The 18,484-nt window shown below is 39.8% G+C and overlaps 1 protein-coding gene across 4 annotated transcripts in view; it reads right to left on the bottom strand.

Annotated features, from left to right (window-relative positions):
* Nucleotides 1-16,752, bottom strand: part of LOC104084554 (1,4-alpha-glucan-branching enzyme 3, chloroplastic/amyloplastic) — a 37,458-nt gene extending 20,706 nt beyond the window's left edge. For 3 of the 4 annotated variants that reach the window (XM_070181518.1, XM_070181516.1, XM_070181517.1), the window contains exons 1-6: nt 16,332-16,752; nt 15,533-15,604; nt 15,338-15,402; nt 10,775-11,452; nt 810-982; nt 406-495 (exon numbers count right to left, since the gene is read on the bottom strand). In XM_070181518.1, coding sequence (XP_070037619.1) covers nt 406-495; nt 810-982; nt 10,775-11,452; nt 15,338-15,402; nt 15,533-15,604; nt 16,332-16,630 — 1,377 coding nt within the window. In that variant the 5' untranslated portion in view covers nt 16,631-16,752. Of the gene's footprint in view, nt 1-405; nt 496-809; nt 983-10,774; nt 11,453-15,337; nt 15,403-15,532; nt 15,605-16,331 lie in introns of those variants that run through there. The other variant, XM_070181519.1, reaches the window with a different exon arrangement.
* Nucleotides 16,753-18,484: the final 1,732 nt, after the last annotated feature.

Raw genomic sequence — 18,484 nt, 5'->3', positions numbered from 1 at the left:
CAAAGGTGGCAAATGAAACAATTTAATACTGGAAGTTAAACACCAAAACATTGTAAGAAAGTGTGGGAGACGATGAAGGAGGAATATATTCAGTCTTGGCTATTTGAGAATCTTTTGTTTTTCCTTTTTCCTTGTTTATTCTTTTGTTAACCTCTTGGTGATATTCAATGAGAAAGTTCCTGGGGAAAAATTCTTTTTTAAGGAAGCGAATCTCAGTGCAAGAGAGGCGTTGTCACCAAGTTCAAGCCTTTTGATCATGTAACAAATCCAAAAGAAAGTACGCAAAATCCTAATGGCATGGCTCACATTTTTATATCAGGAAGCACAAAAGAAATCCAATTTTGAGAATGTATCATGTGTATTTTTCAGGGATAGAGAATTGACGAGAAACTATTCTTAACTCACTCTATATCCAACAGTGAAATAATCCTTGTGCTCAACAACTCCAATTAATTGTATTGCATTGTATCCAGCTTCTTTTGCATGTGGAAGAACCTGGAACGACAAAAAGAAAATATATTAAAGGAAGTCAGCCTGCAAAGACAAAGAAAATGCAGTAAAAATATTTATCCACACAAATGCAAAAAAAAAAAAAAAAGAACACTCCTTCGACATGGAACAAAATCATTCTGGTAAAACAGACTTTCTTTTAAAGGATATGGAATTAGTTCAGATCAAACAACCTAAACCAGAGGCTCAAAGACAATCATATTTCTAATCCACAGAGGCTCTATAAGATTTTTGAAGAGTAACACTTGCAAAAGTTTTGATGTCAACACTAATTGGAAGATAGAGTGTAACGCAGTCACCTTGCTAATAAAATCACTGAAAGAAGAAACTTTTGGTTCCTGGCTGCAGATACCGACGTGACATTCATATATGCGCAATGACTTAGGCTTGAGAGGATGTTTGTGTTTCCACTTGTAAGCACTTTCCGGAGGTGGTTCCCAATGAACTGCCAATGCTTGCTTCCCATCGGCATCTGCGAATGAGCAAAGGAAGTTCAGCAACATCAATACAAATCCCAGAAAACAAAGAAGGCCTTGTCGGCTCAGGGTAGCAAACAAAATACGAAATGAAATCAACATTATTGATATGATTATGTTTCCTGCATCTCTTTTACAGCGGGCATGGAGATTCAATTAGAATCACCTACTCAAAATGCCCATCACAAATGGAGGCTCGCATCAGGTGTCCTATGTGATAAGAATATGCCATCAAGACTTAAGGTAAGTTCTATAGATTGGTTGTTAGACCAATTATGTTGCATGGGGCAGAGTGTTGATCAAGAACTCACACGTTCAGAAGATGAAAGTAGCGGAAATGAGGATGCTCAGATAGATGTGTGGGCATACTAGGAGAGATAAGATTAGGAACGAAGATATACGAGGCAAGATAGGAGTGGCTTTTGTGGTGGACAAGATGCGGGAGGCGAGGCTAAGATGGTTCGGACATGTGAAGAGGAAGAGCACAAATGCTCCAGTGAAGAGGTTGGCAGTGATAGGTCTAAGGAGCGGTAGAGGTAGACCGAGGAAGAATTGGGAAGAGGTGATTAAACAGGACATGGCACATCTTAGCTCACCGAGGACATGACCCTAGATAGGAGAGCATGAAGGTCGAGGACTAGGTAGAAAGTTAGTAGGTAGTCGAGCGATTTCTCTCCTTTCTGTGGGAGAGCATGGTTCTAGTTTATAACACTTTATCTGCTCCCTCTTCTCCTTATGAGTATTATTATTATTATCATCTTATTTTTTTAATTTTATACTGTTGTTGTTTCATTTACTTTGGTTATCTTTACTATTTTTGTTGTCAATACTTTTCTTTTTTTCAGTATTTTCATCTTAGCTTTTTTTACTCTTGTATTTTTCAAACTTAGTTTGAAAATGCTTTTCTTGAGTCGAGGGTCTACTGGAAACAGCCTCTCCACCTCACACGAGATAGGGATAAGGTCTGTGTACACCTCACCTTCCCAACCCCACTTGTGGGATCACACTGGGTATGTCGTTGTTGTTGTAATTAAATGTTCGGCTGCCGAGATACAGTTTGCATTTTTGAAGGATCCGACACGGATGCGGCAACACATTTGGAGGATCTGAGCAACATAGGTACCAACAGATAGAAGCATAGAGTGAAAACTTTGTAAGGAGAAGAACCAAGGCTACTAATCTATACTATATTAAAAGCACGAAAGCCCTTAGCGAAATGTCGTTAGTCTTTTTTGCCCTTTAAAAATAGATTTCAAGTTGGACAAATATGTAATTGTAATTTACTTATATTCCTAATATTTAGGACTTTAAAAATCAACTAATTTTTATTTATTAAATTGTTCCTTATTTGAACTAGGTAGAAACTCTTAATATTTAGGAATCTAAAATTGAGTTTAATTTTACTTATATAACTTTTTTCCATATTTAAATTGTGTAAGTCCTTAAATGTTTCCAAGTTTTTAACACGTTAGAAATTTTGTCATTCATTTTAATTTTGTAGTACTAACCACGTAAGAATCATCAAACATGTCAATTCCATTTTTTCCGATTTTGTTTCAACCATCTTGAGTACTGTTAATTTGAATATTTCACATGCTCACAAAGTTTTAAGGTGATTTATAATTTTTAATATAAAAGTTAATAATTAATGATGGATAACATGTATATTATATCATACACATTAAATATAATTTTGTCATTTAGTTATTTTTTAATATTTATAACTTTAAAATTAACAAAAGAAATATTGCTATAACAATCATGAATATTAAATACAAATGAACTAAGTTGCAGCTTGTTTTAACAATATTTTTTTGAATTAAAGAATGGGAATGTTAAGGTATATTATCTCATGTTTCGAATGATAAATCCAATCAAAAGTACTATATTGACAATTCAAATGAGACAAATGAGTTTGGATATAATGATGAACAAGAATACTTCAAATGAAAAAGTTTACACAAAAATAAGTAAGGACTAATTGTTACTAAAATCGATATATCAGTCGACACTCCTTCTACATTTAATGATATTTTAGGTTCTCAGGATCTGTGCCATTTTCTTTGTAAATATATACGATGTATCAATCTCTTTTTAAATGTTACTATCATTAGCGCTAACAATTTAAAATTTATTGTAATATTAGTTAATAACCAAAAACACAAAAGAGTATTTGTATTTTTTTTTAAAAGGAGAAGAAAAAGGAACATATCTTTTGGAACTTTGATATGAAGAAATACTTGAGGGGATATTTAATAGTAAGAGGAAAAAAATGCTATAAGATTTTGGTCAAAGGCCACATATTTGAATACAGAGATATAATCTATTCTTAAAAGTTTGATTAAGAGATAGGTGACAAGCTTAAAGATTGAATGCCTATAATAGTTCATTAATCACAATTAATATAAAAGTATATTTGAAAAGCTCTGTATAATTATTAGGCGAAGAAAAGTAATTAAATTATCTTACTAATTCTACTAATGTTTAGATGTTAGTTTATAGTGAGCTTTGAACAAACTAGAGTTGTGTCACTTAAAATTTTGATATAATCAATGATGGACAATATTTTTTTGTATTCAGATTGATTATTTTTTTTTTGATAAGGTCAATTGTATTAATCAAAAGGGAGAGAACTCCCGTATACACGAAGTATACCAAAAACGTAGAGAATTTACATCAGAACATGATTCTCTACAAAAGACGCCCAATCTTCTATACAAGTAGGGGCTAAATGAGTGCACCAAAAAGCGATCAAAGATAAAAGACTATTCTTAAGATGTGAAAAAGGAGACTCAATCTCCTCAAAAGCTCTCATATTTCTCTCCCCCATACTACCCACATGAGAGCTAACGGGGCGAACTTCCACGCCTTTTGCTTACTTCTTCTACGGAAACCGGCCTAGCTATATAACATTTCCTTTACAGTGCTTGGCATCACCCATTGAACACCAAAAAAATTCAGGATTGCCCTCCACAAAGTAGAGGACACAGGGCAATGCAACAAAAGGTGAACAACTTCTTCCCCTGAGCTTTTACACATGTAGCACCAACTAACAAGTGTAATTCCTCTCTTTCGGAGATTTTCAGCAGTCAAGATCACTCCCCTCGCCGCTAGCCATGCAAAAAAGCACACCTTCGTGGGCGCCCTAGGAATCCAGATCGAGGAGTATGGAAAAGTGGCCTCCTCTCTCACCAACATACTCTAATAAAAGGACTTTACGGTGAACAAACCATCGCCACGCAAGCCCCATCTCCAAGAGTCGCAGGATGGCTGGGGCCTGTCTTGCCCGTATAGCAGTGCCAACAAATCTTGGAGCTCCGCAATCTCCCAATCTTGCATGTTCCTTCTGAATGAGAGGTCCCATACTACCTCCCTCGCCGCTAGCCATGCAAAAAAGCACGCCTTCGTGGGCGCCCTAGGAATCCAGATCGAGGAGTATGGAAAAGTGGTCTCCTCTCTCACCAACATACTCTAGTAAAAGGACTTTACGGTAAACAAACCATCACCACCCAAGCCCCATCTCCAAGAGTCGCAGGATGGCTAGGGCCTGTCTTGCCCGTATAGCAGTGCCAACAAATCTTGGAGCTCCGCAATCTCCCAATCTTGCATGTTCCTTCTGAATGAGAGGTCCCATACTACCCCCCTTCATGCTCCTTACGAATCTGTTGGACCATCAGTTCCTTATGGTTTGAAACTCTGAAGACGTGGGGAATGAGACCCTCAGAGTATCCTCTCCACACCACCTATGATTCCAAAAGTTGATTCTCCTTCCATCTCCCACCCTGTAAGTGATGTTGCCACTGAATGCTTCCCAATTCTTCATGATGCTCCTCCACATGCCACACCCGAAAGGTGTTGTGATCGCCTTGGTCCTCCAACCCCCTCCCGTTGAATCGTACTTTTCTACTATGACCTCCCTCTATAGAGCATGCTCTTCTACCCCGAATCTCCACAGCCACTTTCCCATTAAAGCTCTGTTAAATACCCTAAGATCCTTCACTCTAAGTCCACCCCACTTCTTTGGGGAAGTGACTGTCTGTCTATTCACTAGATGAAACTTTCTAGTTCCATCCGCCGCATCCCACAGAAAGTTCCTTTAAAGTCGCTCCAGTTTTTCTGTGATGCTCACCGGTGCTTGCAACAGGGATAAGTAATAGGTGGGCATACTCGATAAAGTGTTTTTGATAAGCACTTCCTTACCTCCTTTTGACAAATACCGTTTATGCCACCCTGCTAATCGTTTTTCAACCCGCTCGATCACTGGATTCCAAACCGTAGTATCCTTATATGAAGCGCCCAAAGGGAGGCCCAGGTAAGTAGTGGGAAGGGAGCCCACCTTGCATCTGAGAACACAAGACAAGGCATCAATATTAGTAACCTCACCTACAGGGAAAATCTCACACTTGCCGATGTTGATTTTGAGTCCTGATACTAACTGAAACCACTGCAGGACCTGCTTCAGGTAAGTCAACTGATCCATATCGGCATCACAGAAAACCAGTGTGTCATCCGCAAAAAGCAAATGTGAGACTCTTCGGGCACTGAGCACCCCAATCGGAGTTGAGAATCCTCTCAAGAAACCTCTGCACGCCGCACGATCCATCATTTTGCTCAGAGCATCCATCACTAGAATGAATAACATGGGGATAGGGGGTCACCTTGCCTGAGACCTCTGGAGCTGCCAAAGAAACCACACGGGCTACCATTAACCAGGACAGAGAATCTGACTGAGGAAATGCAGAAGTTGATCCATCCCCTCCATCTTTCTCCAAACCTCATCCGCATCATAATGAAGTACAGGAACTCCCAATTGACATGGTCGAAAGCCTTCTCAAGGTCCAACTTGCATAGTAAGCCGGGTTCTCTATTTTTCCTTCTGGAGTCAACAAGTTCATTTGCCACCAAGGCAGCATCCAGGATCTGCCTACATTCCACAAACGCATTCTAGGAGGACGAAACAGTCATGTCAAGAACCTTCTTAAGTCTGTTGGAAAGCACTTTAGAAATAATCTTGTAAATGCTCCCCACGAGACTAATAGGCATGTAGTCTCTGATACAAGATGCACCTTCTTTCTTAGGCACAATAGTAATAAAGGAAGCATTGATACTTCTCTCGAAAATACCATTCACATGGAAGTATTCAATGGCTTCCATCAACTCCCCCTTGATGGTGTCCCAAAAGAGCTGAAAGAAAGCCAAGGAGAAACCATCAGGCCCGGGGGCCTTATCGCCAGCACAACTCGACACAGCCTCGTGCACCTCCTCCTCCTCGAAAACCCTTTCTAGCCACTCGTTGTCTCCCTCCCCTATATGGTTGAACTCGATTCCCCCCCAAAGTCGGCCTCCAACTAACTTCCTCTTTATATAAGTTCTCATAAAACCCCGCTATCGCCCTTTTTACCTCCTCCTCTCCCTCAATCCTCACCCCATCCACAACTAAGGACTCTATGAAGTTTCTCCTTCGATTTGCAATCGTCACCCTATGAAAAAACTTGGTATTCGAATCCCCCTCCTTTAACCAGAGCGCCCTCGATTTTTGCCGCCAACTAGTCTCCTGAGCTATTGCTAACTCGACTATTTCCCTCTTAACCTCCCCCAATCTTTCTTTCTCAGATTCATCTAACTCCCCCGCCCTTTCCCCTCTTTCTAAATCCCTCAATTCATGCATAAGCTCCCTCATTTTAACCTCTACCCTCCCAAAAACCTCCTTATTCCACCTAATAATATCTCCCTTGAGTAATTTGAATTTCTTCGAAAGACGGTATGAAGGTGTCCCTGATACCCCGTAGCTTGTCCAACATTCTTTCACCTTGTCACCGAATCCTGGCACTTTCAACCATATGTTTTCGAATCGGAAGGGAGCACGCACCCCCCTCCCTCTGCATCCATCTAGCAAAATAGGCAAATGATCTGAAGTCAACCTAGGTAAAGGAATCTGCAGCACATTCGGCACCAGCTCATCCCATGAGGGAGATGTCAGGAATCTATCAAGTCTAGACCTTGAGTTGGAATCCTCCGCCCTGGCCCAAGTAAACCTTTCCCCTGACAGAGAAAGGTCAATGAGAAAGTGATCATTGATGAAGTCAGAAAACTCCTCCATGGCCCTCGAAATCACACTACACCCTAATCTCTCCTCCGGGAATCTAATAGTGTTAAAGTCTCTCCCTAGAACCCATGGAATGTCCCATTCCCCCATAATATTGGCCAGTTCTTCCCAGAAAGACACCTTGGACCCTTCCCCTACCGGCCTGTACACTCCCCCAAATCCCCACTCCACCCCACTCACTCTATCTTTGACGAGAGCTGCCAAAGAGAAAACTCCCTTGCTAATCTCCTTTACCTCCAAGCTTCTATCATCCCACATAAGTAGAATGCCCCCGGCACTTCCCGCTGCTGGGACCCAGTCATATTTCACCCAACTACCTCCCCAGACACTTCTCATGATCGCATCCGACAAAACTTCCATTTTGATCTCCTGAAAACAAACTAGGTTGGCACCCCACTCCCTAACTCCCACTTTGATGATGGTCCTTTTGTTTGGGTCATTCATCCCCCTCACATTCCATGAAAGGATCCTAACTTCCATAAGCGACAATAGCCACCATTTCCCCACCCCCTCCCCCCCTAGTCGAGGTCCCTTTCTCTCTGTCACACATTCGCCCCCTTCTCTGATACACCACTACATCCCCTAAGTGATTTTGCTTAACACCTTTACCCAACTCCCTCCCTGCACCATCGTAAAGAGATTGTTGCTCAATGTCCCTCAACTGTTCTAACACCCTATCTTCCTTCCCTTCAACAGAAACACCTAGAAACTTCCCAAAGTTTAATAGTTTATCCTCCATCCAGAAAGACATATCCCCTCCTCCGATCCTTGACGAAATTGAGCAGGCGTCTTCTATATGTACCCTTTCCTTGCTACTACCAGAGGAATACAAGACCATAGCATTTCTAGCACTAGGAGTTTTAACCTCCGAAAGGGTCTCACCATTTCCTTGAGGGGTAGCAACCTCTGAAATTAACACCCCGCTGCTATAGGAATGTCCAGAACCATCAGTAGGGTAGCATGGCGGAAGAGAGCATGGAACCCTTGGTGGCATATTAACTGAAAGTACTGGTCCGACACTAACATCAATTGGGGCATGCTCAACAATCTCCCCAGAAGAAGAAGAAACTTTAAGTGTGACCTCAGCACAACTAAGCCCAGGAGCAAGTGAGGGGTTGATGGAACCGGGTCCATCAGAGGCGGGGGGGCGTGGATTAATAGCACCATCCTTAGCCGGTTCTGCCCCTGCAGCAGCGGCCATCATAGAGAGGCACAGGTCACTAGAGCTCGGTGAAGGAGTGCCACTGTGTGAAGTACCATGGCCAGAGGAAGGAGGAACGACTGTTCCCATATGCTTAGGAGCTTTATCATGCGCAGCTTGAAATAAACTGGGCCCCTTACGATCAATTCTAATGGAATTGGGGAAAGTTGCTGGGCCCATGTGAGGAGGCCCAGGCCTATACTTGCTGAAAACTTGCCCTGCCCTATGATAAGTAGAAGAGGATCGTCCCATTCTGCCTTTCCAGCGCGCATCACTGACCCATTCAAGTCTTCTCCTCCTGTTAAAACTTTGTCTTCCTCCCCCAAGTTCAAACCTCCCGTCTCTTCTCGATCTAACGTCTGATTCCGGCTTAATCCAGTGATCCGGTGATCCCTCCCCTCCCCTCATAGACTGATTTTTCCTCCCCTCCCCTCCCTTCTATTTGACCTTCCTTTTTTCTTCCGTCACTATCACAGGCATAAAGATAGGCCGAAATTCAGGGCTCAACCAAACCCTATAACTCAAGTAGCCATCTTCCACCACGGTGGAGACTTCTGCTCCCTTTCCTCACCACAATCCTCACTCGCGAGAGATCGTGTAAACTGCAAGTGACATCAATAAAAAACCCCACAGATTTCCCCTATCTTCTTGAATAGGTCAAGAAACCAAAGATGTACCGGGAGACCCACCATGTTGACCACCAATGTTTCGCCAGTGAAGCGAGGGTCAAGACACCCATCATGCTCCACTCATCTGTCTAGATTTAAAAAGTTCTCATCGAACCACCTGTTTCCTCTGACAAGAATTTTTGAAGCTTGAAACTTGTCAACAAAACGAAAGAGATATTGAGTGTCCCCCAATTGCGATATTTTCAACCCGTCCTTGACGTTCCATGCCTCTGTTGCCCAGTTCCTAACAGCCTCCAAAGAACCAACCCATTTGGAGAAAGAGCCAATGAGACTAGATTCCAAGAAACCCTTGCGCCTGAGAGTGTGCTCCTCGGACAGCGAGAAGTGCAGCTCTTGTCCTACGTCGAGCTTTCGATGGCATCTTCCCCCAAGTTCTAGGGCTGGCCAAGAGACAACTTTGATAAAAGACATGTTTTCCAGTTTTCTAAATTCTATAGAGAAAAAAGAACTTCTCTCAGTACAATCCATCATATTCTAAATGCGGTTGTCCCGAAAAATCTGGCCGGAGAAAGCCTCAATAGTTGGAATAACATTATTCACAGTGGGTGAAAACAGTATATAGGAAGGGAGGAAGGTTTTCTCGTACTGAACAAAGGAAACAATCGTCAGAATCTGGGGTTTAAAGGCCGAAAAAAGAAAAAATCGTCGGAATTTGGTGAAACTGGCACGGGATGGCTCGGAAATGCCTCGAGAAGAGGTTGTCTAAAGAAAAAAATTTGAAAGGTCGCTGGAAAAAGCCACAGCGCGTGAGGGCTCGGTTGCCGGAGAAATTTACTGGGGTTTGGACGCGGGGAGCTTGGCTCTTGATGGGTGTGGTGGAATCTTAGGAAGAAGAGAGGGAAGAGTCTCGGCCATAGAACAGGTTAATGCTCTGTTGCAAGGTTCGTACGTGACTTTTGGAGAAACCAGAGATATTCAACTGCTTGAGGATATACATGAATCAAGATTTAGAAATATCAGCAGGAAAACCTGGTCTACTGCTCATCACTGCTTGATGGAGGACTTTAGTTCATATCGTCTCTCTCTTTCTCTCTCTCTCTCTCAGATAGTTGACAATGAAGATTGAAGAAGCTTTCCAGATTGATTATGAAATTTGTATTCAAAATCGAGACTTCTTTCTTTATCTATCCATATGTCATTAACATTATTTATTTTTCAAGAACGTACACTTTTTAAATTTTTATTTTGTAACTCAATTATATTATTTAATAATATTTTTTTATTTTTTAAATTATATACTCATTGATATAGGTATACGCGCAATGCGCGTACACTAAAACTAGTTTTATAAATTGTCGCATCTAAGGGTGTGGCTTAGCTGTTAATGAAACCGGAATGAACCATAAGAGACCAAGGTTCAAATTCCAACTGAGGCAAAAACTATAGGTAATTTTTTCCCATCATCTTAAGCCATAGCGCTAATACTTGTACTAGAGGGAGGTAGCTAGGTAGTTGATACTTGCTGGATTAGTAGATGCTCGGTGATGTATATATATATTGTTACTTGTCATATCTTATATATATATATATATATATATATATATATATTGTTACTTGTCATATCTACAAATAAACATGCATTGCGCGGGAATATAAAATCCAAAACATGTACTCATGGATTTATGTTTGTAACTGAGAGATCATTAAGGCAGATAAACAGAATACACCAAAAGAAAAATGTTCAATATTCTACATGCTTCTGTCCTTTTTCTTATACTAGCAGCTAATTGCATCTAACCAGTTATGGAGATAAAATGAAGTATGTAAATACCAATAAGCAGTGCTTGTTTACCTGGAATGACATAAGTAGCCCATGCAGGAACTCGTTCAAGAGGCCCATTTGGTGTGTTAAAATACACCCTGTATTTGCTTCCATGCGGTAAACCAGGCATATATTTCTGTAACCAAGCTTTCCTTCCCTTTTTAGTTTCCAACCAGTAAGCAATAGGAGGCTGCTTCATACGAAATTTCTGAAACGATTCGGGATCACCTATAATATTGAAAATATCATATTCTTTTCCGTTATCTATCACATCATATGATGGCAAATTGCTTGCTGGGTCATTTTTGTGTTGCTCTTTCCAGGCTTTGTATCGTGTCACTGCATCAGGCATTTCTTCTAGTTCCTCTTCCGTTTGGGGTCCATTTGGGCCAAACATTTCCTCGTATAACTTTGCCGCCACCTCATAACGTGACTTAATAAAGCGATCTTCTCCGGGTTCCCAATACTCATCATTTGCTTTTTTAAAGATTTCTTCGATGGTATTGCCAGTGTCACCTTTATCATAGTCATCCACATAATTGTACTGTTGAAAATACAATTTATCAGGTTCTTCTCCTTGACGCAATTTATCTTCAAGAATAATAAACCAATACCCACAATCATCATGACCAAAATGACCCTCTCTGGCACAATTATCAGTTGTTGACCACCCATTAAAGTCACCAACTAGAGCACAGTAGCGAGCACCTGTTAAACATCTTGGCACTTATATGTCAAAAACCATATAAGAAAAAAAAAAATAACAAAGAAACAACGAAAAAGACAAACAAACAATTCTTGATTATCAAGAGCTAAATCCACTCCCCTGCCCCATCTATAACCCCAGAGCTGGAATCCACTCCCTGAAGCTGCCATTATTGCTTCCCCTTGTCCGTTTACAATCCAGGTTCTACTGTTCCTCTCTTGTCTTGATATTTTAATAGTTTGATATTTTAGCGTAATTGTATCTCCTTGCCTGCCTATCTTGTTCTTGAATCTTTAGTTAGTATTTGCCCCAGTATTGTCAAATTAATTGCATTAGTGATAGCTTTGCCTACTTGTTTATACTGTTATCTACCTGTTTACATCTTTATTTTGAATCTTTTTATTTTGGATCTTTATTGCACATTTTCTTGTGACCTTTAGTTGTAGATTATAGCCCCTTTAGCTCTTGTATTTTGGATCTTTATTGCACATTTTCCTGTGACCTTTAGTTGTAGATTATAGCCCCTTTAGCTCTTGTATTGTATTTCTTCACCTATTTTTCTATTCTTTAGTTGTAGATTATAGTTCGTTTAGTTCCTTTGTTTTATTTCTTCACGACTTCACCTGTTTGTCTGACCTTTAGTTGAGATTATAGTTCCCGTTAGGAAGTCAAGAGGCATTTCTGGGAGGATTTGGATGAGATGGTGCGTGATATTCCGCATACCGAGAAGCTTTTCATATGAGGAGATTTCAACGGCCACATTGGAGCGACGTCTGGGGGTTATGATGATGTACATGGTGGCTTTGGTTTTGGAGATAGAAACGGAGGAACGTTTTTGCTGGACTTTGCTAGAGCATTTGATTTGGTGATAGCAAACTCGAGTTTTCCGAAGAAGAGGGAGCACTTGGTCACTTTCCGGAGTTCGGTGGCCGAGACTCAAATTGATTATTTACTCTGCAGGAAGTTCGATAGAGGTCTTTGCACGGATTGCAAGGTCATCCCGAGTGAGAACCTCTCGACCATTCATAGGCTCTTGGTCATGGACCTTGAGATCACGAGGAAGAGGAGGAAGAGGGCGATATATAGCCAATATAGGATCAAGTGGGGAGCCTTGACGGAAGCTAAAGCGCAGAAGTTGGGGGTCAAGCTGGTAACTATGGGGGCTTGAAAGAGTAGTGGGGACTCAAGCACTATGTGGACCACGACTGCGCAGTGCATTAGGGAAGCCGCGAGAGAGGTATTAGGGGTCTCAAAGGGTTACTATGGTGGTCACAAGGGAGACTGGTGGTGGAATGGAGAAGTGCAAGGAAAAGTGAAAACCAAGAAAGCAGCGTATCTGAAGCTAGTGGAAAGTGTAGACGAGGAGGAGAAGAGGGCGAATAGGGAGCATTATAAGTTGGCTAAGAAAGAGGCAAAGCTAGCAGCTACGGCGGCCAAGACTGCAGCTTTTAGTCGTTTGTATGAGGAACTCAAGAGCCGAGGTGGGTATAAGAGGTTGTTCAAGTTAGCCAAGGTGCGAGAAAGGAAGGCGTGTGACTTGGACCAAGTGAAGTGCATCAAGGATGAAGAAGATAAAGTTTTGTTCGATGAGGGGCTTATCCGTCAGAGATGGCAGATCTACTTACATAGTCTCTTGAACGAGGAGGGGGACAGGAGCATTGTACTGGGTGATTTGGAACTCTCAGGGAGTCGTTGTGACTTTGGGTATTGTAGGCGGATTAGAGTTGATGAAGTTGAGGGGGCTATGCGTAAGATGAGCAGGGGCAAGGCGGCCGGGCCGGATGAAATGCCGGTGGAGTTTTGGAAGAGTGCGGGCAAGGCAGGCTTGGAGTGGCTCACTAGGTTATTTAATGTCATATTTAGAATGAAGAAGATGCCCGAAGAGTGAAGGGGGAGCACGATGGTTCCTGTATACAAGAACAAGGGTGATATCCAAAATTGCAATAACTATCAGGGTATCAAACTGATTAGCCATACTATGAAAGTCTGGGAGAGAGTGGTAGAGCTAAGGGTGAGGAGGAGTGTGTCTATTTTCGAGAATCAGTTTGGGTTTATGCCGGGACATTCGACAACAGAAGCCATATCCACCTTGTTAGGAGATTGATAAAGCAGTATAGGGAGAAAAAGAAGGACTTGCATATTGTGTTCATCGACTTAGAAAAGGCGTACGATAAAGTTCCAAGGGAAGTTTTGTGAAAATGTTTGGAGGCTAGAGGTGTATATGTTGCCTACGTTAGGTTGATTAAGGACATGTATGATGGAGTAAAGACCCGAGTGAGGACGGTTGGTGGGGACTCGGACCATTTTCCGGTTATGATGGGGTTGCATCATGGGTCGGCACTCAGCCCTTTTTTGTTTGCTCTAACGATGGACGTGCTGACGCGCCACATCCAAGGGGAGGTGTCGTGGTGCATGCTATTTACAGATGATATTATATTTGATTAATGAGACGCGAGACGGTGTCAACGCATAATTAGAGGTATGGAGGCAAACCCTGGAATCTAAAGATTTCAAGTTGAGCAGGACCAAGACAGAATACTTGGATTGTAAATTCAGTGGCGAGACTCATGGAGGGGAAGGGAAGGTGAGGCTGGACTCGCAGGTCATCCCTAGGAGAGGAAGTTTTAAGTAACTTGGGTCTATTATTCAGGGGATGGGGAGATTGATGAAGATGTCACACATCGTATTGGGGCTGGATGGGTGAAATGGAGACTCGCTTCCGGTGTTTTGTGTGACAAGAAGGTGCCACCGAAACTTAAGGGTAAGTTCTACAGAGTGGTAGTCAGACCAACGATGTTGTATGGGCTTGAGTGTTGGCCAGTCAAGATCGCTCATGTCCAGAAGATGAAGGTAGCAAAGATGAGGATGTTGAGATAGATGTGCGGGCACACCAGGTTAGATAGGATCAGAAATGAGGTTATTCGCGACAAGGTGGGTGTGGCCCCTATGAGGACAAGATGCGGGAAGCGCGGCTTAGGTGGTTTGGTCATGTGAGGAGGAGGAGCACAGAAGCCCCGGTGAGTAGGTGTGAGAGCTTGACATTGGAGGGCCTACGGAGAGGTAGAGGTAGGCCAAAGAAGAGGTGGGGAGAGGTGATTAGGCAAGACATGGCGCAGCTTCAGCTGACCGAGGGCATAACCCTTGATAGGAATGTATGGAGGTCGAGGATTAGGATACTAGAGTATGTAGTCTACAGTGTTCATAACAGTAGTATTGGCACGCAATCTCGCTTTCTGTTGGTAGTAGGTTTTTATGACTAACCATTATTTCCTTCATTGTTGATCACCTTACTATCTTTTTGTTTTTATTCTACTTTTATATGGCTTTTTGGTATTGTCCCTTCTTGTCTATATTTTCATTAATGTGGTGCTTATGTTTGCCTGAGCCGAGGGTCTATTGGAAACAGCCTCTCTATCCTCACAAGGTAGGGGTAAGGTCTGCGTACACACTACCCTCCCCAGACCCCACGGTGTGGAGTAATACTGGGTATGTTGTTGTTGTTGTTGTTGACTTATTTAAGTTAATGCATAAATGTTACTTACTTACTTTACATGGGAAATCTCACATCTGGTCTTCTCTCCGGTGATATCACACCATAGTCTAACCATGAATCACTAATTGATGGACCGAGAACTCTTAAGTCCATAATGAAAATTAGAAGATACCAAATAGTGAGCAATTTTCAAGATATCATGTAGTGGATGGATGAAGTTTTGAAACATTGTTTATGTACTTAGTACTTGCAGAATGGCCAATGTAACTAAAAATAAGTACCAGATTAATTGCACAATGTAGCATGAATTAAGACATACAAAAGTACACATTAAGATGACATATGCTGATATATAAAACACGTTAAGATGACAAATTCTCGTATGGAATTGAACCTGGAGCCCACTCCAAGAAATCCACTCGATGCTGCACGTTGCGATGCATACCCAGTAATTCATATCTATGAAATAGACATCTAGAATTAGTAAAGAGTTAAATGTGCAAATGCAAGATGCGTTCTTTGATAACTTTAGCAAATAGGCAGAAGGTAGAATTATTGTCAATGTACGAAATTGGCGCATAAAACTAACCCAGTAGACATCTCCTTGAGACTGAAGTGACGAGTCAATATTTCATCCTTCAAGTCCTTCAATGATTTATATCTGCAAAGCAGAATGAGTAAAAGAATAAAACACCCTGAAAGATTATTGCGCATATAAAATGGTTCAAGCATCAAGTAGTACCGGGATCAGTCAAAGTAGACTAAAAAGTGGCTGCTCGTTACTATTTTGGGTAAGGAGCTTCTAGCATGTCTAAAAGATCATTGAAATACTCCCTCATCCAATTTGACGTAGTTTGACTAGACACGGAGTTTAAGAAGAAAAAAAGAAGATTTTTGAAACCAGTGGTTTTAAACATGCTACTCCTGCCGTTCCAATTTATGTGTCAAAGTTTGAATAGGAACAGAGTTTGAAAAATTGAATGACTTTTGTAATTTGTAATCATAAACATGTCATACAATTTGTGAGTGGTTATACGACTTTTGAAACTTGTGATTTTAGACATTCTAAAATATTTGTGTGGCTCATTAAAGATAAAATGAGAACTTTAGGTTAAATTATTATCAAATTTCAAAAGCTCCCATCTTTTTTTAACGGGACTAACGAAATGTTGCCACATAAACTGGAATGGAGAGAGTATAAGGTTATAAGAATTTTGAAACTTGTAATCCGAAAAATGCAATAACATTTGTGTAGTTGTAAGAACTTAATAGATAAAATTAAAAGTTCAAAGTTAAATGGGTCATTATATTTTGCACCACTAATAACGAAATTGTGTCATATAAACTGGAACAGATAGAAAGTAAAATTTAAGGCATTGCAAAATAACCTTTCACGAAGAAACTGAGCGAAAGCTTTATGGGTAATGCCGTATTTGGTGAGGAACCCAACAGGATCGATGCCTTTCTCCTCGTCGGACTGCTTTGCCGGGCGTTGTTTGCGCCGTTGTGGTGGCGGTTGCTCGGTGGTTGAGCACCTACATATGTTCCTCTGTGGGAACGAAACCCGAGGACGGCTGCAAACAAGTGTAACTTGCCGAAGGTTTCTGCTGCCGCTTTGAGAAAGAAAGTTGAAACGAGTATCGTTCAAATGTGAAGAAATGGGAATTGAATCCGTCAGAGAGAGCATGATTGAAGCTAATTAGTACTAATTTCTATGTCACATGGGGGGAAGAAGATGAACTAGTTTTTTCGCCTTTGTGATAAGAGGCGAGTACTGTGTCAAACTGTGTCAGACGGGTGAGCGGGTTCCTATATACTGAGGTGGACAGAGCGTAAACGGCTACTCGGACGACGTAAACGGTAACGATATTTTATTTGACACTAGGTTGACGGTAAGTTTCTAATAGATTGTTTGGGTAAGCTTCTAAAATCTGTTTATTTTGATAAATATTTTTTTTTAAAAGTATTTTTGATGAGAATTAATTTATATTTGACTAATTAATTTAAAAAGTATTTTTAAGCAGTAATTAGTATTTGATCAAGCTTTTGAAAACTACTTCTAAGTATATTTTTTTCAAAAGTGCTTCTAAAAAAAATGTTTTTGGAGAGAAACTATATTTTTCTGCTTCTCAAAATACGTTTTTGGTTCTACTTCTCCTCAAAAGCACTTTTTTCCCTTTTAAAAGTTTGGTCAAACACCTCAATTTTTGGCCAAAAGCACTTTTGCCCCAAAAAAAGCTTGGTCAAGCAGGTTATAAATTGGCAGTGTGTGTTCGACTTTTGTGACCTCAAAAACGAGAAAATTTCATGGGTGGTCATTCAATTTTGTGTTCATTACGCAAAAGTCATTTTTCTTCTTTTTGTTACGTAAAAATCATTCAACTTTGTGTTCATTACCCAAAATTATTTTTCTTTCTTTTGTTACACAAAATTTATTTTACTTTGCTCTATTTATCACAAAAGTCACCTTGGCCAGATTTTATAATATTTTTACTTGAAAAGTCTATTATGTCCTTGACATTAATCCTCTCATTTATGTAATATCTTCTATATTATATACTATATAATATATTTTAACCTAGGTATTTTACTTATGATCAAAATAACTTTAAATTATTTTATTTATTATTTTTATATATCCATACATTTAATTTTTCCATGTCACTCAATTTATTTAATTATATTCAAACATGAATATATTTTAAATATAAAAATGATTTAAAAAATTAATATTTATTTAACATAATAAAAACAGATTTGTTTAACAAATGATAGTTTTTTATAGTCTATAAAAAATTTTAAAAAAAGTTTCAAAGATATTTTTGTTTAATATTAAGTTTTTTAAAGTTTTATCTATTAATATTATTTATTTGAAAGTATTAATCTGATATGTCATTTTGCTAAATGTGGGTATTTTATTTATTAAATTAATGGGTACGGCTTGGCTGATAAATCAATGAGCTTTGATTTTTTAATTTTTATTAAACATATTTCATTAAACATGATTAAGAACGTGGACTTGAGATTTGTTCGCGGTAATGTTACTGACAAATTTAATAATGTTACTTATATATCTTGAAAATTAATTTTAAGAAAAAATTATGTGTATGAATATATTATAAAATAATAAATAAAATAATATTAATTTATTTTAATTATAAGTAAAATACCTGGATAAAAATATATTATATAGCATATAATATAGAAGGTATTACGTAAATGGGAGGATTTATAATGTCAAGGGCATAATAGACTTTTCAAGTGAAAGGTTTGTAAAATCTGGTCAAAGTGATTATTTTGATAACTAGAGCATAGTAAAATAATTTTTGTGTAACAAAAAAAAAGTGACTTTTGGGTAATGAACACAAAGTTGAATGACCACCCATGAAATTTACTCCCTCAAAAACACAACATTCACTTTGCATAATATAATATGTCCCTTAATTAGATAAGTTTAATTTATGTGCATTGATATTGGGAAATATACTAATTTGAACATTGAAGAATAAAGTTTTTTTCTAATATTAGTGAGTTGATTAGA

Source organism: Nicotiana tomentosiformis, chromosome 7 (assembly GCF_000390325.3).
Source record: "Nicotiana tomentosiformis chromosome 7, ASM39032v3, whole genome shotgun sequence".
In the NCBI taxonomy this organism is placed as follows: domain Eukaryota; kingdom Viridiplantae; phylum Streptophyta; class Magnoliopsida; order Solanales; family Solanaceae; genus Nicotiana; species Nicotiana tomentosiformis.
The sequence above is the reverse complement of the archived record's forward strand: the minus strand, read 5'-3'. Positions and strand labels throughout refer to the sequence as shown.